The sequence below is a fragment of the Haliotis cracherodii genome, unplaced genomic scaffold, assembly GCF_022045235.1.
Source record: "Haliotis cracherodii isolate W230 unplaced genomic scaffold, xgHalCrac1.p SCAF_7, whole genome shotgun sequence".
Taxonomy (NCBI): domain Eukaryota; kingdom Metazoa; phylum Mollusca; class Gastropoda; order Lepetellida; family Haliotidae; genus Haliotis; species Haliotis cracherodii.
The window spans coordinates 26,046,553-26,072,987 of record NW_027266330.1 but is presented as its reverse complement, the minus strand read 5'-3'; the positions used below and the strand labels follow the sequence as shown (position 1 = coordinate 26,072,987).

The 26,435-nt window shown below is 38.0% G+C and overlaps 1 protein-coding gene across 11 annotated transcripts in view; it reads right to left on the bottom strand.

The window, feature by feature from the left end:
• Positions 1-25,615, bottom strand: part of LOC139447935 (serine/threonine-protein kinase mig-15-like) — a 189,135-nt gene extending 163,520 nt beyond the window's left edge. For 9 of the 11 annotated variants that reach the window (XM_071229424.1, XM_071229423.1, XM_071229430.1 and 6 more), the window contains exons 1-2: positions 25,328-25,615; positions 24,996-25,061 (exon numbers count right to left, since the gene is read on the bottom strand). In XM_071229424.1, the coding sequence (XP_071085525.1) occupies positions 24,996-25,061; positions 25,328-25,387 (126 nt within the window). In that variant the 5' untranslated portion in view covers positions 25,388-25,615. Of the gene's footprint in view, positions 1-11,900; positions 12,003-24,995; positions 25,062-25,327 lie in introns of those variants that run through there. The other 2 variants (XM_071229434.1, XM_071229433.1) reach the window with 2 other exon arrangements.
• Positions 25,616-26,435: the final 820 nt, after the last annotated feature.

Below are 26,435 nucleotides of genomic sequence, written 5' to 3'. Positions count from 1 at the left end.
CCAAAATATTTAATAACGAGCCAGGTGATTGGTCCATATCGCCCATAAAAGCCAATCATTTTTCAAGAAACAAGGGAATTTTAATGACATTGGAAAACTATGGCCATATGTCCAAGCTGACATCGGACAAACGGCAAAGCCAAGATATTTTCATGCTTTTCAAAGTAAAGTCTGTCTGTCTGTCTGTCTGTCTGTATGTATGTTTGTTGTTTAACGCTGCACTCAGCAATATTCTAGCTATATGATGGCAGTCTGTAAATAATTAAATCTGTACCAGTGATAGAAATCGTGAGCATCAATCCATACACATGGGATATGATGACATGCATCTAATATCAAAACCAACAAATCCCATTAGTCACCTCTTTCACCAAGAATAGATGCCTCTTATGACAATCATGGGTTGCTGATGGGTCTGGCTAAAAAGACTGATAATCAGATTATCATCGATGGGATGAAATATTAATGATTATCGATATGAAATTGTTGTCATCGATAATAACGTACATAAACCACTGTGATGAAACAAAGTTCAGATTTACAATATCAGACTTGTTATTGTCAATAATGTCAGTTGTTGAAGACGGAAAGCAACTGTTTTTGTTATATCACACATGTCCACAAAGTATTCCATGCATAAATGTGTTATTGCTCACCAGTGGCGTGATATATGTTGATTTCTCTCTGGACTTTCTTGCATATTTACTTCTCCAATATTTATCGATAATTATTATTTAGTTAGCTATTATTGATCTCTATAATCTATACGATAGCCATCCCAAGTCGCTGTAGACCTATTCTGACACAGATCTTTAGGGGGTAAAGGGGACAAAAAAGCAAATGATGATCAAGATGAAACAGATACTTCCAAAGAAAATCCAGCCGATATTTTACAAGCTAGCCTATCAAGTGAGGACCCCAAAACTAAGTTATAAGCACCCCACGTTTCATAGGAACTGACTAATTTTAGACTCTCAAACAAAAATCGTATATTATGTGATTTAGACATTATCAGCAATGACCTATCGGATTTTCTGAATGGTCCACACTTTGGGCCCACTTTTATTCAAGCCAAGTATGGCTACGAGCAATGGCCTACAGTACATAAAAAGAAAAAATCAATAGTTAAATTTACATGTCTATATAAAAGGAATTGGCCAATGCCCCATTGTGTCGGTATGTCCCATATTTGTATATGTTGTATGAATGTATGTATTGGTATGTATATATCTAGAGTACTCATTTTGCATAGAGTTATTTTATCTGTATAAAGTGCATGTAATCTTAGTGTAAATATTTGCTCATTACGTTTTTCAGTAACATCTGAAACAAGGCTTGAATTTGTACACTGTATCCTTATTCCCACCTTGGTGAAACACATTTTATCATAATCGTGGTAAGTTTCTAACAGCCGGGCAGGCAGCATGCAATGACACGGCCTGAATCTTCCAAACCAGTCAAATTACAACCTTGAACAGGTGGCATGAAAATACACCAGTGACCTATGTCCTCATCAGTAACATATCTGCAAGTTGCAAAGTATAAAGAAACTTGAATTACTTGAGCGAAAGATGTTTCTGGAATGATTGCTACTACATCTTCCATTCTTACTAAGGCTGAAATGATTACAATATTGACTAGACACAGCTTGAATGTGACTCCAAAACTGATTGTTGAGATATGTCAGCTGGTCTCCATAGGAACGCACCATGAAACTGCTGCTAGGCATGCAATTATTTGGACCTGGTGAGTTTTCTATGGTATTGTCCAGACATTTGTATTTTTTGTTAAAATTCCTTATTACAAAAAATACAACAAGTTCCCTTCATTTCCATGGATTTCCAACAGTATTCAAATTTTAGAAATAGTTTGGCAAGGAATATTGAACAATGAAACTATACATGCTATATGAATATAATATAGTATGAATATAATATAGTATAAATATAATATCAATGATAATTCATTAGTAGCGCTCCTGCTCTATCTACTGAACTGTAGTCAATTAATGCTGAGACTGTTCAAAATTCAACATGAAGACAGCTGACAGTCTTCTACAGTTTACTTCTATAATCAGTTCTGCATCCCCAAAGACAACTTGATGCATTGCACATCCAAATATTATCCTTATTATACAAACCACCTGTTTTCCTTTAAAACAAGCTGCATCCAACCTGGAAATATCTCTTTCTCCCAGTAAACTGTTGTCATAAAAAATAATTCCAGAAATGTCTCTGAACAACTGTTTCAAACAAGTGTCGTCTGCTCCCTGACCTCTGAACTGCCAAGGGAGATAACTCCAAACACAAGGTTCCAAGGAGTAATTAAGTGACAGCACTGGGACATCAAGACATGTTTGGGAGATATACAAAAAAAATAATTGATGATTTGACATATGCATTACTATATATATTAATGCATTGTTGTTGTTTTTTGTTTTCTGTAAAAATAAATTCTCTTAATTAATTCAAAAAATATTAAATGTATTTTCATCAACTATTTATGACATTTTCCTTTTTATATTTAAATCTGATAATTAACCTTACATTTCTTCTTAATGTCGCTTTAGCCTTTTCACATAATTTACTTGATCAAAACAAAAAAGTATTAACATGTCATATTTCAGGGCTTGATTTAAGAAACATGACTGGCATGATGACAAGAAAACCTAGTTGCACCAGACAAGAAAACCTAGTTGCACCAGACAAGAAAACCTAGCTGCACCAGACAAGAAAACCTAGTTGCACCAGACAAAACCAGGCTGCACCACAGTCCCACAAATTTATCAAAGTTGAAACGTGCACAGAACCTTGAAGTACCCCCAGTTTGATGCCACCATGCCCCCAAAAGCATGACACATTACACATAACACATTAACCTTACATTTCTTCTTAATGTCGCTTTAGCCTTTTCACATAATTTACTTGATCAAAACAAAAAAGTATTAACATGTCATATTTCAGGGCTTGATTTAAGAAACATGACTGGCATGATGACAAGAAAACCTAGTTGCACCAGACAAGAAAACCTAGTTGCACCAGACAAGAAAACCTAGCTGCACCAGACAAGAAAACCTAGCTGCACCAGACAAGAAAACCTAGTTGCACCAGACAAGAAAACCTAGTTGCACCAGAAAAGAAAACCTAGTTGCACCAGACAAAACCAGGCTGCACCACAGTCCCACAAATTTATCAAAGTTGAAACGTGCACAGAACCTTGAAGTACCCCCAGTTTGATGCCACCATGCCCCCAAAAGCATGACACATTACACATAACACATGGATTATTTATAGTGTATGGTAAATAAAGCTTAGAGTTATTGAATGTGCTTAAAGAGACGTTAAGTGAACATGCAAGAGTGAGACACAAACTTTAAAGATTTTGACATGCACTAGGTCACAAGGTGTCAACATAAATATTAGGTTGCAATTTTCCATAATAGGTTGCACTGGTGCATGTTTTACACAGCTAAATCGAGCCCTGTACGTGTATCGAGTATGTTAATACTAAAAAACAGTAACATGAGAGCATGTGTGTGTAACAACTGTAACTGTTGCCTACTGGTTAGTCTGTCTTACAGACCCTGATAAAAATATATCAAATACAGTCCATGTAAGTCTATAATGTTTGGCAAGTCTAGATCTCTGGGCTCCTGTTTATTAAATTTTTATCAAGATAATTTAACAACTGTCTTTTTCTGTACGCTATGATCATTTCAGAGACTAGATGTTAGTCTACTTACTGGTTAATAGATGTAATACTGGTCATGTACTCTGAAACAAATAATACTTCTGACTATACTAAATAGACTACCAAATAGTTGCCAACCAAGTAAGAAGAAGAAATAAAAGCCTGATTTTGGTTCTAGCCATTTCTACAGCCAATAAAATGTACTTATTGCCATCATTGGAGCCCCTTTAGAGACAGTCTAGACAATGTAGCCAGAACCCTCTGTAAATTGAGACAATGTTTATCTAAAAATCGGGAGACCAGTTCTATTGCTTCATTGAATTAGTTCATAAAGCTTGGTGCACAGGCACTTAATTGTGGTTTTAACGACCTGATCCAATACAGCCACACTGAAGTCTTAAGTGTTAAGAAACTCAGCTTCCAATGCATCAAGTATTCTATACATCATGTACATGGTAACTGATATTTAACATACATCCCATGTACAAGTTAGGTCCCCAGGTTGACAACAGCGTGGGCCCCAACTATGGACCTTGCAACACTCTGCCTAAATTATGGGTGTTGATCTGGTAAGATTTAGGATCAGTGTAGATTGGGAATGAAATGTATAATTTTTTACTGGATATACAACCACTGACATCCTATAACTTTAAGCGTCTTAATATGGCAACCAATCTAGCACTCTGTCAGGGTCGCAACTGTCTCCACAATAACCAAGAAGCTTGCGAGCAGAATCTACAATACATTCTGCTTTCTGCTAGTAGAAAGTTAGTGAGTTTGATTTTACGCTGCTTTTAGCAATATTCCAGCAATATCATGGCGGGGGACACCAGAAATGGGCTTCACACATTGTACCCATGTCGGGAATTGAACCCAGGTCTTCGGCATGATGAGCAAACGCTTTAACCACTAGGCTACCCGACCAACCCTTCTGCTGGTAAGCATAATGATATTTGCATAGACATCAAGATATAAATATGAGCAAGTGGATGAGTTGGTTGTAAATTTCATTGAGTGGTATTTCACTTTTAACACAGAATGTCAGGTTAATGTTGAAGGGAAGCCTGTGATACACAATCTTGGGTATAATCCTGGCAAACCAATAATTATAATGAGACCGAATATTGTATTAAACCCTATTATCAGCCCATCCTGGCATGCCTAAGGGACACAACTGTGCACAGGTAAATGTGGATCTTCAGATGACTGGATCTCCAGTACTCCAGACACAATTCAGGACACCACAAACCAAGAAGACATAATATACAAGCTCACAGAGCTGCACATAATTATTAGCATGGTATTAGGAGTTATTTCTTGATAGTCACATATGCCTCCTTGACATACTTTGAGACACTTGATCATATCATGTGGCCAATCCTTCCAAACAACTGCTCCTGTTATTATGGAGAGTAATGACAATCCCATTACAGTCCAGCACTCGAATGACGTTTTGATTGTGCAATCTGTGAGATGGATTCATACATTATAGAGACAGGTTCTAGGGTATCGTGGCAGGGCCCAGAACATGTGACACAGACTGAAATTAACGTCAGTAACATGTGGTCCTGATCAGTCTTGGAATAAATCAGCAGCACTTACTTTACCCAAAATTCCTTCCATGCAACATGAGTGAGTGAGTGAGTGAGTATGGTTTTATGCCGCTTTTAACAATATTCCAGCAATATCACGGCGGGGGGACACCAGAAATGGGCTTCACACATTGTACCCATGTCGGGAATCGAACCCGGTTCTTCGGCGTGACGAGCGAACGCTTTAACCACTAGGCTACCCGACCCCCCCTATTTTAAACAGAGTAAATCACAGGAAAGTATCTGAAACTTTGTATTCCCAGGTCATATGATTTCATTGCACTCCCCTTGTGGTTTCTCTTTTCTCAATTTCTCAATTCTGACAAATGTCATCTCATCCCCAACCCGACCTCCCCCCAGAACATGTGACACAGACTGAAATTAACGTCAGTAACATGTGGTCCTGATCAGTCTTGGAATAAATCAGCAGCACTTACTTTACCAAAAATTCCTTCCATGCAACATGAAACTAACTGATGTGCAAAACGTATTAACAGAATGTACATGCATCAAGGACTGTACATATTGCAACCAGTATAGAGATACTTGTTAGCTAGAGCTAGTCATCTTCCCGGGGCAAGCGTGGCAACTAGCCTATATCAAAGCCTAGTTGCTACCCTTGCCACATCAAGGCAACCTTTCTTGCCTGACCCCTCGGATAGATCACGAGTTGCGCCCCTTGTAATGAAAACGGGATATCCAATCAGATCACTGTTATCTCATATAGCTTCACATAGAAGGCGACTACCATAGGCGACAACCCAGTCGATCAGATAACAAAAACATTCATGATTTCATCCTTGACACAAAAACATATGCAATCGTTGGGGGTTTTAAAAGATGAAAAAGATATATTCGTGTCAACAAAGACAGGCAGCGGTTAATCACTTTCATACGAAGGTGTACAATCGTGGATGCTGATTTTGTGAAGATAGAGCTAGTTGGCTACAGGTAATTTCTACCTGGATCACCTTAACACATCACAGACAATCAACATTAGTCTGCAACTTCATCAACTTGTCCAGAGCCCAAGTCTTGTAGAAAATCTTTCAGTTAGTAAGCTAAACTGTTGACAATCCATAAAATCTTCCGAAAAAAAAGCTGTTGGACAAGTTTGGGCTTATAGTAGTAGATGCAAAGGTCTTTGAACATGCTGCAATAATAAAAGGTGGAAAAAGGTCACACTATGGCCTGCTGATAAAGAAATGTTTTGTAAAATCTAACTCTCATATTTATTTTTATCATGACCACATAGTATGTTTAGGTTGATGTTGACACCCATTCCATTTGGTGACGACCAAGAAACCCTTATTTTACATTAAAAAAATTTTGATGTTTCCACACAGTATTGTGCTGCTGTATCTGTTTAAACCTACAAATTTAGGCATCATAACTGCAGTCCGAAATAAGCCAACAGTGTAAAACATGTCTTTTAAACAATTAAATAAAAAAGAAACTCTGCCTACCAACCCACATCTGTTGGGTGGGTACATGTTACCTGAACGTTGCTATGTTACTGTTAATGTGTGCACAGTTTCCCTGGGGTCTGAGATATCATTCCCTACCTAGAGCACAATGCATGTGTCATCCAGCTAGCCCTGCTGTTACAGACAGTTCCTGGTTTCTCTACATGTGAAAGCTTCACCTATATACTGTCTCATTCTTCTTGCAGTCATTCCTCCCAATGAGGGGGCACGGGTGGTCCGTCGTCTAAGCGATTCACTGTGCAGAGTTGCGTCCCTTGGGCACGCCAGAAACCTATGATTGTGGGTTCAATTCCGGTTCGCCCTGATTATGTTTCTAGGTTTGTCAGCACCATACCCGTGCTCATGGGTTTCATCGAAGTGGTAAACGTCTGGGACCTGCATCACTTCGGGCTTTCCTTCCATATTAAGCCAACAAGCCGTAATATAACTGGAAAACAGCATTAAATCCAACTCCCTCACTCACTCCTCACAATGATCATGTTCCCAGCAGATAGCCAGTCATGGCCCCATCTCCACACAGCACTAAGGGCCATATCTCACATTTTGAAGTGAGTGAGTATGGTTTTATGCCGCTTTTAGCAATATTCCAGCAATATCCCGGCGGGGGACAACAGAAATGGGCTTCACACATTGTACCCATGTCGGGAATTGAACCCGGGTCTTCGGCGTGACAAGCGAACACTTTAACCACTAGGCTACCCGACCGCCCCTCATATTTTGGAAATTGGTTTACAGTATTAAAAAACAACCAAAACAGATCTTGCATCTATGAGCACTTCACTTGCCTTCCAATGTGTCCTTGCCAAAAGCATGGGTGTTTTAATTGTCTACATAGATATGTTCTCATTTTCCTGGAAACAAATACCAGTACACTGAAGTTGCGTTAACACATATTTTGATCCTGCTTCACTTATTATTTCACTGTTGTTGCACACACGAGAAACCTTTCTTTTCAGAGCCCCTGCAAATTGTAAAATGAACACATGCTATATGAGAAGGACCCCCTAGTTCAAACTATGTGTGCACTGTAAATTTACTCTGTGTGTGTGAACAATATCAAAATAGTATCATTTACATCTGAATGCATTATAATAACAAAACAATTCAATATTTTCTCACATTACTTTCTGAGAATGTCCAATGTGCCCCTCCAGTTAACGCTGAAGCTTATCCTGACCTATAAGTAGGCATCTACAAAACCTCAAGCCCTGTGTTCACAAAGGTCTATTGTTTAACTGTATGTATACACAAAAACATTGCCACTCAACATCGCAGTCCTACTTCACGTAATAAGCCGTGCCCTATAGGGTCAAAGGTCAAGGCTGCGTAATAACTGCCAAACATTCACAATGAATTGTTGCTTTTCTAAATATTTGTTGCCTCAAAAGAAATCTTTTTTTCTGATGGAAGTACATCCATATACAAATCTTACAAGAATTTTAATGCTTGTTTCAGCAGTAACCACCACCACCAGAGCATGTACATGAACAGCCATAGAAATTGACACTAGTCCTACAATCCTTGAAGAACTGTCCAATAGTTAGGTATCATAATGACCAATAGAAATTTACCATTTTTAAGAGTTTTTCTCAATGCTGTAAGGACTAGTGGACTACAAATGTTGGTTTCTATCACTGATTAAGCCTGTTATTCTGACTCTCATAGAATATTGTACAAATGAGTGAAATAATGTCAGTATTATTAATTATCAATTATTAGCATTTACAACAAATTCTGAAAATCTTCTAAGATGAACTTTTCACTTGGGGTTCTAAAATCATTATGGTAATAAATATTCATAGTATGCCACTTTGGTCTATTGATAAGAAACACTTCAACATTTTGAAACGAATCAATATATAATATTCCAGGTAATGATGGCAGTGTGTAAATAATCGAGCCTGGCCCAGACAATCCAGTGATTGACATTAGAAGCATCGATCTATGCAATTGGGATACGATGACATGCATCAACCAAGTCATTGAGTCTGACCATCCAATTCCGTACTAGTCGCCTAGTATTGGTTGCTGAAGTCCAATTCCAACCCGTATCTTCAAGGGATAAATTTGCAGGTGACATAATTTATTCTAATCAGCCTGTGCCAAACACATTTGAGTCTATGACAGGTTTTTACAAAACTTACAAACTATGGGCCTAGGAGACCTCCAACTATTAACTTCAAGAGTCCTTGGAGGAAATATGAGGGTCCTTTAGAATAATGAATTGCGTAGTGTACTGTACTGTAAGATTTGATATATACTTCAATTACTCTATATTTCTTTAAAGAAATATGTGCAAGGAATATTATTGTGCATCACTCCGGAGGCAATGTTTTGTTTTTGCGGCCATTCAATATTCTTGTGCATACTTGACGCACATTTCTGCAACATGTAAAATCCTGCTACATGCCCAAACGGGGCTCTTGCCATCATTGTGAGTAGATATTAGTGCTATAATATGGATTATTAATCGCAGAGATTACCTAGACCAAACAGAAATTAACTAGGCTTGGGCTTCATACCAGCAGTTGAAGTTGCAGACTGTCGTACTGGGTCTTCAGGCCAATAGTATAGGCATAGAGAGTGAGATCAGTTGAATCCACAAAATTTCAATGAAAACACTTTAGTGGTGTTGATCTGCTATTGACTAGTCGTGGTAGCTTTCAGTTTATAAGATCGTTCTGTTTAACTAGCCAGGGTCGAATTGGGTCAGAATACAAAGAAACATTTTAACCTTTTTTTCTAGAATAGCAAAACCTCCAAACAATGTGTAAACTGTTGTGTGTACTGCATGAAATATTTCATAAGCAAATGTCACCTTGCCCAGAAATGACCAGGAATATTTGATGCTTGACTATTTGTTTGTGAGCCCAAATGGCGACATTTCTCAAGGCACAGACAGACAGGATAACAGCAGATAATATAGGATTTCATATTTTGGCTGGATATCAGAAAAGTGTAGACCAGTAGAATTACTTCGATACTCCCTCCTCCAAGGCTCACAGGCCTGGTATACTACAATCTCGCATTCATCACAACAGTTTAGGGAAATACGCTGAATTATGACCCAGGTAGATATATCCATGCTTTTTGTATAACAATAAATCGTGATAAAGAGGCGGTATCACCACACAATTCACACATATATAATACAAAGTGCTACACATACCAAGACCACACCTTTAACATCAACAAGGAAAACCTAAGAATAGGATTTGATAAAAATCCTCCCTGCATCCAGATCTAATCAGGTGCTGGATACTTCAGCACACCCACAATACAGTGTCGTCAAAGGACTAAGGAATTGAGGACCATTTAATATGACAGGGGATGTCTCAGGCTAATGAATATTTATATAAACATTCATCGAGCATAATTTGAGATATGAACAAAAATATATATAGACCGTATTTGCAACCATTTCAATACAAAGTGTTAAGTGTTGAAACACTGTCTCCTTGTGTGTGACAGTTCATGGTTGGCTTATTTGCAGCCTGTCATAGGTGAACTGCTTTACTTCCACATCCTCTTTCTATTAAATCGCTAGTCCATGTCTCCTTGCTGTGTTTGTATGTTTTGATGGATTTGAGGAGAACAGGGTCTTCAGTCAGTTCATTTTCTAGGACAAGGACTGATTGTAACAAAAATGTCTCGAAGATATTTTTCAAATTTGCCAATGATATGGAAGAATGTCCAATTAATAGCTACTAAAGTCATGAAAATGTCTTATTCCCATTCATCACCAGCAAAATTACTGGTGTGAGAAACCTCCACCTCCACCCAACTTCTTGATGTTATTGAATAGTCACTTTTCTATATGGAACAACTGGTGCGATACACGATTTGTGCAGTTTTCTGTATCTATACCATGTACATACCAGACGAAAAACTTGCTAAAATAAATTACTAACGACTTGTTTAATGGCCTCAGCATTTTTTGTCAGTCAATTATCACAAATGTGTTATTAGCGTAATTAGCGTTTCAAGTTCACTACTGAATACTGTAAATCATGAAATTAATGTGTCTCCAAAAGAATGTGACCACTGGACCCTAGCCAAAAATGTGACTCAATATGAATGCGACACCCCCTCCTCTCAAGCATCAGTGGATTTCTATCTAAAGATGTCCTCAGTCAGGTTTGGAATCCTAACCTTAATCCAACCTTACATTAACTTAATCACACACCAAATAGCACCGCTTATTAGCGCTGAGTAAAGTACTTCCGCAAAAACAATACATGCGTGCTGGCTCGTGTCGGCCTTTGACGCAGTCGCAAAGAACAAAAGGTGGCGTCTGTCTGGACTTGCAGGTGTGATCAGTGATGACATAAGTGATTAGAACTCTTGTCTTGACCCCAGCAGTGACAATTCACAGGACGTAATCAGTATTTGAATGACATTGTTTACATACTTTATATACAAGTGCTGCTCAATAGACAGTGGTGTGGAATACATCAGCGTATGTCTAAGTTGGTATTTTTGCTATCCAAAATGTCTTACTGTTGATATAAATGCGATGTTTAAAAATGCGAGCAAAGACCACACGCATTTTTCGCATTTAATTCACTCTCGCGTTAATTTCAAGATTTACAGTATAGTTACTACGAACATGTTCTAGCTAGCTTTTCCTTTTGAACCGATGAAATATTTATAGGAAGAAGTTTCCACTTGTATCGACTTAAATATGTGTACTGTGACACATCTACTTCAAAATATCTGTATGGCAAATCCCTTGTATAATGTCATCCAGGGTACCAATTAGCCCCTGCATATCATGTCTCATTCCGAAACACAATTCGTAGGTTTTAATTCTCAGTTTGATCTTCAGGGCAGAGATGCCCTTATTATTCTAAATTACTCTGACACTGAAACACAACTCATACACCATAAACCTACATCAACAAGAGTCGAAAACCTCATAGAATCCTGACCAACTGACCCAGGATTCTCCTCGTGGGTGGCTCTCTCCAACAAAGCCACAGCTTAGTATTAACATCAAGTATCAATAAACCCACACCTTGTAATCTCTTTCATTTCATGTCACTGCCATGTCTATGACTCCGCCATGTAAATCTAACAGGTGCCCCTCATAACAGATCCATTATCAACAAATCATTGTCAATGTACTCACGACCTTTGTAAATAATCTTGATCCAATGACAAGCCCGAATGATGTGGGTGAGATTATCAAATGGCATAATTAGGAGGGCAGTGGTCCCCATGTCACGTAACTGCCATGTCTTCTGTTCTGAACAACATAGTACAGGATAGCTGTCTGTGTGACAAGGTCGGTCATCCTGTGTGGGTTTGGTGAGGGTGTGGTGAGGATGTGATGGTGTGTGATAGTGTGATGATGCAATGATGGTGCGTGTTGGTGCGATGTGTGATGTGTGATGGTGTGTGTTGGTGCGATGTGTGATGTGTGATGGTGTGTTGGTGCGATGTGTGATGTGTGTTGGTGTGTGATGGTGCAATGATGGTGCGTGTTGGTGCGATGTGTGATGTGTGATGGTGTGTGTTGGTGCGATGTGTGATGGTGTGTGTTGGTGCGATGTGTGATGTGTGATGGTGTGTTGGTGCGATGTGTGATGTGTGTTGGTGTGTGATGGTGCAATGATGGTGCGGTGGTGTGTGATGGTGCGTGTTGGTGCAATGTGTGATGTGTGTCACTGTGTGATGGTGCGATGTGTGATGTGTGATGTGTGATGGTGTGTGGTGGTGCGATGTGCGATGGTGCGTGATGGTGTGATGTGTGATGGTGTGTGTTGGTACGATGGTGTGTGATAATGCGATCATGTGTGATGGTGCGATGGTGTGTGAGGGGTGTGATGATGTGATGGTGTGATATGGTGTGTGATGATGCGATGGTGTGTGATGATGGGATATGTTGTATGGTGTGATATGGTATTTGATGGTGCGAGTGTATGTGCTGGTGCGACTGTGTGTGATGGTGTGATGGTGTGATATGGAGTGTGATGGTGTGTAAATGTGTGTGATGGTGTGTGATGATGTGATGTGATGGTATGTGATGGTGCAATGGTGTGATAGGATGGTGCGATGGTGTGATATGGTGTGTGATGATGTGATATGGTGTGATGGTGTGATATGGTGTTTGATGGTGCGAGTGTATGTGATAGTGTGTGATGGTGTGTAAAGGTGTGATATGGTGTGTGATGGTGTGTGTACACATCATTAAACTTACAAGTAAATAAAAACTTGAACCTGCAATATTGCTGACTGCAGGTCATTGTGACACAAGTCTGTCTGTTGTTAACTACACACTCAGCAATATTCCAGCAATATGACGGCGGTCTGTAAATAATTGAGTCTGGACCAGACAATTGACATCATGAGCATCAATCCATGCAATTGGGATCGATGACATGCGTGACACATGTAATATTGCTGACTACAGGTCATTGTGACACCTGTAATATTGCTGACTACAGGTCATCATGTGGTCATTGTGATACCAGTTATATTGCTGACACAAAATGACACAAATGCAAGGGTTTAGTTATAACATAATGGATTCACTTTCAATATATTTATATACTGATACTTTATGGGTATACTAATTTTTTATGACCCTCATCAAATCGGACTACTGTCGGAAACAGAGGGAGGAATGTGGACTGCATGTGGACCAACAAAAGATAATAAGGATGGCATACAAGGAGGGATCCTCTCAAACAAGCAAGCTGCTCCTTCATTAGGCCTCAAATGAAAGAAATCCTATGTTTGCCTGTAGCCTACATTCCACAGGGACCATCTCAAAAACAGGAAATACAACTTTTTTATTGCCAACACAAAAAAATGTTAGACTTCTAACAAAACAAAATTATGCAAGTAGATACTTATTCATATGTTCAAAGCACATTTACAAGTTTCTAAGTTGATTCTCAAAATCATGTGATTGTTTATTCACCATATTTCTATATATCCATTTAGCAAGCTGTTTGCATATAGCCTTTGCTGCCAGTCAGTCTAGTATATATCTTGGGCTCCAAAACGTCATAAACCCTCTTACTGTACACAAAACAACTTCAAAATACTAGTTGATCTGTTAGGCACATCGTCCCTCATAATGGTAACCCCTCCCCTTTACAGATGTCATGCCAGGTGTGCCCCCTTCCTCCTCCAATGTGGTCTTGCTCTAAGTAACACCACATTCCAATATGTGCCCCCGGGCACATACGTTACAAGGCACGGTGATGCATACAGGAGTTGACAACATGAGCTAAATCAAACAAGTCCAAATTTCATCCTGTTCATTGTGGAAGAGTTGTTGCTGTAACATTATTACATAATTCAGTCTGTGAGTACTGACTTACACCACTCATCCACGGCCTATTGACATTTCAGTCAGCCTAGTAATCATAGGACATGTGTATCAGCGATAGTCCACTTGTCCTTATAATACCGTATTCGACGTAATAAGCGCCCCGCTCTAATAAGCGCCCATGGCGATAACTGCTAACATATTAGCTAGTGAACAATCCCAATTAGCACCCCTTCCGATTGATCAATGTACACAAGTCTTTCATATTCGCGTATAATACGCAATCGTGTGTTATATGCACCCTTAATTATTGGCAATTAAATTCTGGAAAAATATATCTGTCGTACATAAACATTTCAGGCTGTCAGCATAAACCACGAAATTTATCTTTCAACTCTGTTTTTTCCACCAAAATAATATTCTAATAAGAGCCCCTATTTGTAATTTTGAGAGCGCCCTGGGCGCTTATTACGTCAAATACGGTAATAACATAAAACCCTTAATGATGGCAAATGTCTACTGGTCCTTATGATACCTTAACTATTGGGCTGTTTGGCAAGGACTATAGGACTAGTGCCAGTTTCTAATGCAGTGCATCATGCATATGGACTATGATTAGTTACGTCTAATATGTACTGAAAATTATAATGAAAGACACAAACTAATGGTAGACTTAACAAAACTCTGACATACTGTAGACTGGGATGTAACTGGTGCCAGTACCAGCATCACTATTCTTCACTATTGACTTGGATCCTGTCACAAGAATACCAACAATGGCACAAAGGTGATTAATACATGCAGTCCAAAGCAGGGTCATTTACTGATTAGTGAGAGGCTAATACTGGCCCAAAACATACAGAAAATGTGATCAGAAATTTCCCAATTCATTGTGTAATGTAATTATAGAGTGAGTGAGTGAGTGAGTGAGTGAGTACAGGTTTACGCTGCCTTTAGCAATATTCCAGCAATGTCATGGCGGGGGAAACACAAGAAATGGACTTCACACATTGTACCCATGAGGAGAATCAAACCTGGGTCTTGGGAGTGACGAGCTTACGCTTTGACTACTAGGCTACCCGATCACCCCTTTTAACATTAGAGCCCTTTCACTTTCTTGCTTAATATCGAAAACAGACTGGAGTGAAAAAGTGTTTGATACCCGAGTCAAGTTTTATAATACTGCATCCAATGCAATTTAAAAAAATGCTCTTACATATACAAAATAAGGTCTTTCAAAATGTGGCTTTTTTTCCAATTTGCCTGCCACTAGCACTTCATTTAAAATCCATTAAATACTTTTAGGACAACATAATGTGCAGTTCAATCCCATGTGATTCATTAAGTTGCAAGTATTCTTTCCCATGACCTTTACCTCAGGCGCAGTGACTGCCGATTGTAATGGCGGACAACTGCATGATGACTAGAAGCAAGACTATGTTGGGTAAGAAGGTGTAGCATGTCAACAGGAGCACTTTGAAGGGATGGGAACCCTATTATGTCCGTTATGGTAAACTGATCGCCAGATGCCGAGTGCCAGACAGGGTAACAACAAGTGTGTGAGTTGGTCTTAACGCCACTTTGAACAGTATCCCAGTTATATCATGGCATGTCAGCTTAATGTTGGAGGAGAAACAAAAAATCCCATCTTTCAACGTCTTTTTGACGCTGCTGAGGATCGAACCCCCCACCTTCCGTACACCAAGTAGATTCTGTATCCACTATCTGTATCCACAATCTCTATCCACAATCTCTATCCACTATCTGTATCCACTATCTGTATCCACAATCTCTATCCACTATCTCTATCCACAATCTCTATCCACTATCTGTATCCACAATCTCTATCCACAATCTCTATACACTATCTCTATCCACAATCTCTATCCACTATCTGTATCCACAATCTCTATCCACTATCTCTATCCACTATCTGTATCCACAATCTCTATACACTATCTGTATCCACAATCTCTATACACTATCTGTATCCACAATCTCTATCCACTATCTCTATCCACAATCTCTATCCACTATCTGTATCCACAATCTCTATCCACTATCTCCATCCACTATCTCCATCCACAATCTCCATCCACAATCTCCATCCACTATCTCCATCCACTATCTCTATCCACAATCTCTATCCACATGTCACAACATGTCGGTTTAATCAAGCTTATGTGGGAGTAAATCATTTGTATATGCAGCCATAGACATCTACCACTTTGGTGAAACCTACAAACACATGTATGGTGTTCACAAACCAAGAATCTTTATCTAGGTGAATCTGATTTAAGTCTACGATAATAGGATCCTGGCCAGGCTAAGGGACGCAACTCTACACAACCAAAGTCAGAGCCTCCAGTTTAATGATCGGGACACCCTTTCCCCCTTGTAATGTACAAGTACGATTGAATTGCAAATGTTCTACATGTACGTGAAATGACATCTAAATATCCAATGAGGCCATTTATCAACATGATCAAGCACCCTGTTATCTTTTGTATCATTATTGGTGCTAGCCCTTGCTGTGTGACATACCGCAGCTCATGAGCGCCTATTGGGTCAAATACAGTAATTACAAACTCATAACTTCCTTCCTCCTGTGAACAAACTCTTGTACCAAGTGATTGTGTGCACAAAACATAAATCTGTATAGAAATTGTTCTAAAACTTCCTTTAATATTTGGCATTTGATCAACTCTCAGTGTTGTAAATATGATTCACCTCGGTGGAAATAATGTGGATAGACAGATAAAGCCAGAATGTCTAAACTCACAGTTCTAATTTGATTTCATAAACCTGTTGATCACTTCAGAGTAACACTGGCACGATCAAGTTACAACAGGCAGCAATATTTCCAAAATAAACCTTAAGTTCCAGCTGCTATCATGTATCTGTAATATTGCATACTTATGATATATCAGTTAACAGTAATCAGTTAACAGTAATCAGTTAACAGTAATCAGTGCAGTTATCATGGTTATCGCACTCATTTTGAAATATATTTATTCATCCATGTTCTTGTTTGTTAATAACATTATGGCCTATGTGAGCAGAGTCTGACATAATCCACATCCAAATCCAAATCACGAAACCAGAGCTCCAGATAACTTCTTGAGCAATTGAGTTTTTATTCTTGGTTTTCTATTTTAATTGTGATATTACATGTTTCTCTGGGTAACAAATACTTTTTCACTCATCTTTTCATGACTCTATTGGGTTTTTCCCAAAATATGTGAACATTTTAAGACTTCAAAAAAATGAAATAGTGATTTAGAAGTATGTAACTGTTTTAAATATTTAGGTTTGACTCAAAGTAAAATAGCTCTCAATTGTGTTTCGGGAAATTAGCTCCTTTGTACGCATGCTGAAAAAGCTTCATTGGGTATTTACGCGAGCTGTTTTTATACATTGGAGTTTTTCATTCAATGAATGCGTTTCTGTACGCAAGTTAATTGAAAGTAATTTGGTTTTGAATATGGGGGGGGGGGGGGGTATTTTACGCAAATACTCTGCTTATCTGTAGCTCTAGGCTCTCAATATGATGAAGCTTACAACATAGAGATTACAAAGCTGTGCCAGTCAGATGCAGCAAATAAGGAGAAGAAATATACCAGTTACAAATATAGTACAAACTCTCTCTCTCTCTCTCTCTCTCTCTCTCTCTCTCTCTCTCTCTATATATATATATATATATATATATATGTATATACAGTATATATGAAACAGAATCAACAGAATCTCATGATTTCTCCATTGATAGAGTACGTGGAAGTGTAAAGAGTATTCTAGCACATACATTTGGGTTGTTTTTTCTGTGGTACTGGTGATGTTGGGTATACAAAATATGTTAAAGTTTTGTTGTCACCTACATTGACACAGGCTACCTTGAGGTATCTTGCAAAGCAGAAAGTTCCTCCAGAACTATTATTTGTCTAAAACAGGTGTAATCTCAATGACTTCCAAAAGCTTACAGTTATCACACAGGCAACTGTTTCCAGCTGAGCAGCCACTCGTAGTCAATGCTGATGTCCTGCCATGGTGAGAAGGCCCCCACTTGAGAGGTTAAAGTTGTGTTGGTTTACCCGTGTAAGAGGCAACCAAGCGAGTTGCTTTAAATACACGGCAAACCAAACACAGCCCATGTCTAGTTAGATTCCCAGACAGCCTTCACTGGCCGAACACTCTCCACAATGGTAGAAACTTACATTTATAGGCGACTAGTCCTTATAATGATAACATATAGCAAAACCCCTCAAAAATGGCAAATTTCTACTAGTCCTTATGATACCTTAACTAGTGGGCAGTTTGGCAAGGACTAAAGAACTAGTGCCAATTTCTAAAACTGCCTCCACGTTTTTGTGTTGTTTCAGAAATGAAAATGATTTCTCGAATCTAGACCTTAGTCCTAATCAAGAATAAACATGTATGGCAGTATTGGGCTGCATTCCCATGCTAACTCGGCTGCCCTGGGAATGGCTGCACTCTTGATCGCCTATTATCCACCAGGATTCCATACAATGTTTCCCTGAAGAAGATTTCAAATTCCATTGTTAACTTGGGTCTGATGTGTGGTGCGTCTGATCTCCTGTCTAGTATCTGGTCAGGTTACTGTGGCATCATATAAGCTTCCAAAAACACCATGCAAATCCTGATTATATTTACCATCTGGAAGCGAAGCCCTCTTCACCTGCATCTGGTTATGTTTACGGAGTTCAGAAACAGCATCTCACATGCATTTATCATTTTGGCTGCGGTTTGCTCAAACGTATCAGTACATGCAATCTAGTAAATCATATCAATCAAATTCAGAGATTCATGAATATTCATAGTAACTCCAGAGAGATAATAACTTCATGTCTATTATAATAAGTTTTCATGATTACTAATCATCAAGTTCTCACAGATGAGGTAGTTATATATATATTGGTTGAGCAGTGATAAATATATGTATATGGCTGTTTCTTCTGATTTGTGTGGGTGACTTGTGACACAAATCTCATGATCTTCCAATTGGTTAGCCTCAGGCATGTTAGGATATGGGACAAGTATTAATTTTGTAGTTGGTTATATTTTCAGAGCTCCAGATAAGCTTTTGGTGTTGTGGGTATTTTACCCATGCAGTTTAAAATCATTGGGTATCAGTAATTCTATCTGGGTATTCAAATTTCTCTTACCCACTAGTTTTTACACATGTGGGTATTTAAGTTAAATATTTGAAAATATTATTCATCTAGTCCCTGCAAACTGGTGTCGTGTGGGTTCGAGAGCTTTATAGGACTCAAAAGTACGATACTTCCACAAGAAAGTGTGATGGCAAATGATCATGATGTAACCGTCATCTTGGAGTTTGGCAAGGTTGACGGAATGTCCGTTTATTATTTCAAAATAAGTTGCTGATTTGCTAATTGAATACGCAGGGTTACTTAAGTACACAATATTTTGATGATACGCACAAGTTTTATTTTTGTAGCGTATCTGTAATGTTCATTGCGTATTTGATACGCTTGGATTTTATTTAACTGTGTATTTCTGCATTTCTTTACGCAGCTTATCTGAAGCTCTGTATTTTACAGTATGTATGTCATGACAGCCATTAGCTTTCATTATACTGTATTTATTCAGCTAATTCTAACTGATCATGCCGACAAGGCTCAATATCAAACTCACAATATATATATCAATGTTTCAACTTCCCTGTATTAGACATTAGAATGTCAATGACAATGGCATGGATAAAACGATAATTAGAATAATTTCCCTTTGAAAATGATATGTATATTTTAACTAAAATACATTGCAGCATTGTTGATTACATAAAACCAATGATACTCCTTGTTGTGAATGATGTACTTTTGAAAAATTAAACAGGAAACCATACATTTTGGTTTGGTTTGTTGTTTAACGCCGCACTCAGCAATATTTCAGCTATATGAAGACGGTCTGTAAATAATCACGCCTGGACCAGACAATCCAGTGATAGATATCATGAGCATCGATCCACGCAATTGGGGTACGATGACATGCATCAACCAAGGCAGAGAGTCTGACAACCCGATCCCGTTAGTTGCTTTTATGACAAGCATAGTCGCCTTTTACAGCAAGCATGGGTTACTGAAGAGCTATTCTACCCCAGCTCTTCACGGGTCGGAAACCATATGGACCAGCTTTATGCACAGTATGAATTCACAAAGTAAATCTGCGGATACAGAAGTTGATCACAGTATTATTAATCTCAAAGGAAAAAAATGGGGTAACGATGTAAATAAATAATTATCAACTAGGTCATGGTGAAATGACATTCTCTAAGTTGGATGGATCAAAAGCATTCTCCTTGTTGACACATTTAACTTGCAAAGGGCACATCTTTATGAGCGCCTGGAGGCAGGCTTACACAAGAAATACACACTCCTATCACTGGATATCTTCCAAAACCACTCACTTTGAACGGTTTTGTTCCTGGTCACATATTTTTAAATACATAACCATTGTATTGAAATTGAAAGAAATATTATACTCAATAAATACACGCGCTGGGGTTTCATATATGTCAAATTTCATCGACTTTCTGGAGAAAAAAAATGAGAAAGCAACAAAAAATGTTTCCTGGTTCTTCTCAGCAGGATTAATCACCCTTGATTTGAATACCCTGCAGCCCTGAACTGGCTGCATCTAGCAAGGCAGAGTTAGATGAGCTACGATAGAGGAAGTCATGATATGTATCACGATATGAGTATTATCACGATATGAGTATTATCACGATATGAGTATTATCACTCAGGACTATCTTATATGTATTGGAATACGCCTCAAAACAACATGTAACAAGCACAAAACCAAACATGATAGTCCAGCCCATACATGTACTGCTGAATTCTTCCTCACAGATCATTAATGAAAGTTACTCAACAGTACAACCAACAATATTCCAGATACATCACAGCAACCTGTACACAATTTTGAGTCAGACAGAGGACATTGATCTCATGAGCAAAGGTCCAAACTCCTTGTGTACAATGACACACAATCAGCCAGATCACGTGTAACATGTAACCACCCAATCACCAGACTTATGAAAAGCATGAGCAACCTTCAAAATTCTCACTATTTCGCTAAATTCTCACTACTTCGCTAAATTCACTCTAGTTCGCTAGCACGAGACTACTAAATTGTGCTGAGGAAAAGTAAGAATCGAATGAGGGCAGTCTTCATGTACTAGTAGCATTTGAGGCTAGGGCCCCGTTCCACAAAGCGATCGTAGCGCTAAGATGATCGTAACTCCCATACTTTAACATAGACTTACGACAGACTTAGCGCTAAGATCACTTTGTGGAACGGGGCCCTGGTCTATAATTCTGAACCAATTCTCAATGCTTCAGATTTGCTACAAATTGGAAATGATTAAAACTGACAGAATATGTATAAACAGTAAACATTTTGTTTTGTACAAGCAGGACTAGCTACAAACTCTGAGGACATGTGAAACAAAGCTTATCCTCTGGACCAGTTTACAAATAATTTAAAATTCTAAGGAGTTATGGACCTATTCTTGCCTGAAATCTACTTGTCCAAAAATGTCTGACATAAAAAATCCTAAAACCAAGGACATATGGTTGTTGCTAATACATTAATCGCTAACCCAATAAAGGCCAAGTGTTCGGTTTTCTTGGTAGTATTAGCAAACTTGTTGATGGCTCAATTTCTACATCGATTAAAATGTTTGTTGTTTAACGCCGCACTCAGCAATATTCCAGCTCAATGACGGGCGGTCTGTAAATAATCGAGTCTGGACCAGACAATCCAGTGATTAATATCATGAGCATCGATCCAAGCAATTGGGATTGATGACATACATCAACGAAGTCAGCGAGCCTGACCACCCAATCTCATTAGTCGCCTCTTACGACAAGCATAGTCGCCTTTTATGGAAAGCATAGGTTGCTGAAGACCTATTCTACCCCGGATCTTCACCGGATGCTGTCATGTAGATTGTAAGCATATATTCATTTCTTTCAGAGTACTGTAGCCCAGTATAATCCTTTTAGTGATAAAGACGATAAATCATAACAATTCACCTAAGACTGATTGACATGTCTACAATGAAACGTACACCTATATATATTTCCGAAAACCTGTCAGGCATGTTTTACTATAGTGCATCAACATCTGAATGTATATTCCACAGAGACGTGTAATACTGGTGTATATACCATTCATGTGGAAATGCAATACAAAACTTGACATTCAAGCAACAACAACAAATATAATACACATGCAATAGACAAGCACACCTTTCAACAGTCCCGACATTTTCCAGGGGTCAGTGTAGACTTATAACGGCACATATGTACCATGTGAGACATTGTTCAAGTTGGGTTCCACACCTGTGGTAACTTATACACAAATAGCTAACTCAAATTACTTCCAAAGACTTCGGAGCCCAAGCAAATGTCGTTGCACATGTTATTCTAGCCTGAACTGACCTAAATGTAGATTTTTTTCACCATTCACTGTTTAGAATATTATTTTTTTCAAATAAAATCAACAAAAGCTTCTATCCATCATGCATGGGTGTTTGATAAAGAAAATTACCCTTTAAGTTCACTGCAGTCTGATTTAGATAGTCAATAATGAAAAGTGTGTTGGATTTGTGTTATCCTGAACCAAAGGGACTCTAATTGAGATCATTAATAAACGACTTATTACTAAATATTTGGACTGTTGCGCACATTTCTTTCTAAATGAAAATATTTAAAAAGGTTTAAACATTAACTTTATCATTGTATATGATTTGTTTACTTTTAAATTTTGAGAGCACTACCAGACTTATCTTAATTATTGAATTTGATGTTGCTATGGTTTTTAGCATGTCCACTTAACATGCTTAAGCCTATGTTAAAAAAATGCAATATCAAAATTTTCAATAATAAATATATTGTAACATTTTTGACAAATGTTATATTTGAGACAACACTTTCTTAGTGAAGTACAGATTCTCGTACTTTTTTTAAAAGTTTTCTTTGACATTTTTGTTTAATATATTCCAATTTCATTCTCAAATTCATGCTTGGCAATGTATGACAAAGATTAGACCTCAGGATCTACCTTGAATGAGATAAATCATGTAATTTAAATCTTATGGGGATAAACATGAAACACCTTACATAGAAACTGAAATCATCATGATCATACACCACTGTGCCCAATATGAAATAAAATTAGATTTCACGTATGATATTAAATATGGATTTGATACATACAGACTTAATCTAATATTATACAAAATGTAATGTAAATTAAATCAAAAGTGTGTTATTGAAATGAACCCAGTAACATATATTACTTAAAATCAATTAACCAAATTATATCTATTATCATAGATAATTTCAACAATGTGATACAGCGGTGGTACAAACTGATGCTTGAGTCATCTCAAACATGGAATTTGTAACTTTATTTCTTGCCAAAAACATTCAATGCTCAAAATAAACAATGCAGCACTGAATTTGGTTGAAATAGTATCATTGTTAGGGACAGAAATGTATTTTTTCAACTTTGCCAAGGGGCACTCCTTAAGGTGTTCAGATGTGTTCTTTTAGAATTAAAGTGCTCCAAGAAGAAGAAACACTTTATGGTCCATGTTCAAGTTAAATTAGCAGCTGTAACTAAGACAGTTACTGTAGTAACTGTCAATATATAATCAACTTATTAATCCCCAGGTTTATTGTGTGAATGATACAGTGCATTAAGCATTAAGTCATCGATTTCCATGTGATTGTTCAAAAGTACAGTTTTTGTTACAAATAAACAATGCCATAACAAATCTTTCTTGAAAAAAGTTTTTTTCTAAGTGTGCCCTTTAGGCACCAGGAAATGATTTCTGTGGTGTCACTGCAATAATAACTGTGCCACAGCACTCTAATACAGGAACCTTGAATTATTATCTTGCCTTGTACATCATTGTTTCAGACCTATATATGTGCCATGGTGTGTATAATAATGAACACATACTGCTCTTTGCTGTTTTAACAATGGTGTTATTATCAACATATCCTAAGCTCTGGTAACCTGTAGCAATGGTTGTGCAACTGTGGCATTATTTACTCTGGATTTGAAAAACAGGAAAAAGAAAATTCCTTATCCTTGTAAAAACATTGAAACTGGTGGAATTCAATCAACATCGAAGTTCATTCAATTATCTGTAATCAATATGCAACAAACTATATGGTGTATCTGTGACAGATACAGTGTTACCTCAACCATGAAATAAACAAATAATTGAGTCAATTCAATCCTCTGCAATCAACATGCAATATACAACTATCTGGACTGTCAGACTTTAAGACAACTGAGAAATGGCTAAAATTTCAGTTCACTGACATTTTTTTATCAATGACACACTACTTGGATCTTATCAAGTGTATGCTCACTGCAAATTCAGCAACGAGCAAATCTCAATCATAAATTCAGAAAATTAACTCCTTACTCAAGTAGTGACGAGGAGAATGTTTAACTCCATTTTCAGTCATGTTGAAAAGTTACCTGTCCTAGCCTCAGGGCAAGTTCAGCTTCAAATCCATGACAACCATAAGGAATTACCTAGCAACATACTGACAGAATAGTACTGTCTTGTGAAGCTTTGAACTATGTACAAAATGATTTTTACTTAGACTTTATCATTTTGGGCCAAGTAAATATTCAAAACTCGAGAGATGATTTAAGGCCTACATCTGTCTAGGCTCCATGCACCACCAGGCCCTTTAAATAATGTTAACAAGATCTTATCGTGATCATATTGACATTTAAAAGTTCACTGAGTCAAAAAGGACTAGTAAACAACCTAAAACAAGGAGTGTTCCTTAAGATGTCGTCGCACAACACTTTCAACGCTTATGACAGCTGACCTTTGACATGAGTTGCATGCATTTGACATCTTACCTTGTAAACTTGGCCATAAGTACCGTTTCCAACCACTTCAATCAAATCAAATATCCCCGCAGGTTCCTGAAACAATACAATTGATGGAATAGTTCAACTTCAACAAAATTCCACACTTTTAAACACCAACATCGCCATGAGTGACTTGAACCAATCCCTATTTATTCTTTGTTTTGACTAGGAGAGATGCACGATGTACGAAAATGATGGCAAAACATTTCTGTCTGGACGGTATCAAATCAAGTTAATTCATATTTGACCCCATGGTTTGTTAGATGCGTGGTTCAGAATAAATATAGACTAGTATGGATTAAATCAGAATACACACATACCCGTAAACTGGTAAGATCTATGTCGTCCAAACTGACATTTACTGACGATGTGGTCGCCATTTTGGACTCTCAATCAGCATGAGAATACGGTTTCCTCCCTGTCTCGAGCGGTATATCCCTCGGAAAACGGCTCCACGCACCGGAAAGTTCCTAGAAACAAACAATCAACTACACATAGCTCGACTACAGTCAATTGCAATGATGCTACTCTGTTAATAATCCGTCAATTCGAGGAGGAAACACACATATCAAGATATATTTGGCGTATACACTCAGCTGAGAGTGCGGCGCAATGCATGCTGGGACGTTGATCAGACGAGAGTTGGGCTGTCTTCCTGACTCATACCGGCTCACGCTGTTATTATGTGCACTTCCCATCCTTTCTTCGTGTAAATATGTATATAAAGTTATTTAACATCGATATTGTAACAGACGCATAATGTTCCCATTGGTTTTTACTTGATAGTATGTCGATAAACAGATTAAGTTAAATTGATTCATGCAAGATTTGATCTTTCATTTTTGAGGCCTGTGTAAAATGTGCCCCAAATCATCCAATCTTGTTTCATGTATTTGCATAGAGTCTACATCTACGTTGAATAACGACCTACAAGCAAAATTAATACAGAAAATATCCCTAAAAAGGAAATACCTTATATCATGTGAGTTAAATTTGAATAAAATTCAAACAATTCAGTATCAAGTGTATATATCCAGACGAGTATGCATATGCAGTATGATGACGTCACGTATATTATTATACTTATATTATTACACATAACCATTTGATGAATGGTTTTGCACACGATACCCACTATGCATTCATTTACCCCTATATTCTTGTCCTCAGCAACCCATGCTTATCGTAAAATGCGACTAACGGAATCGGGTGGTCATGATCAGGCTCGTCATCGTATCGCAATTGCGTGCATCGATGCACATGGTATCAATTACTGGATTGTCTGGTCCAGACTCGACTATTTACAGATCGCTGTCATGTAGCTGAAATATTGCTGCGTGCGGCGTTAAAAACAAACAAAACCCAAATTATTAATAATGCGTTTAGCAAGTGTAGTGTAAAGCAAACCCCAAAACAACATATTCAGTT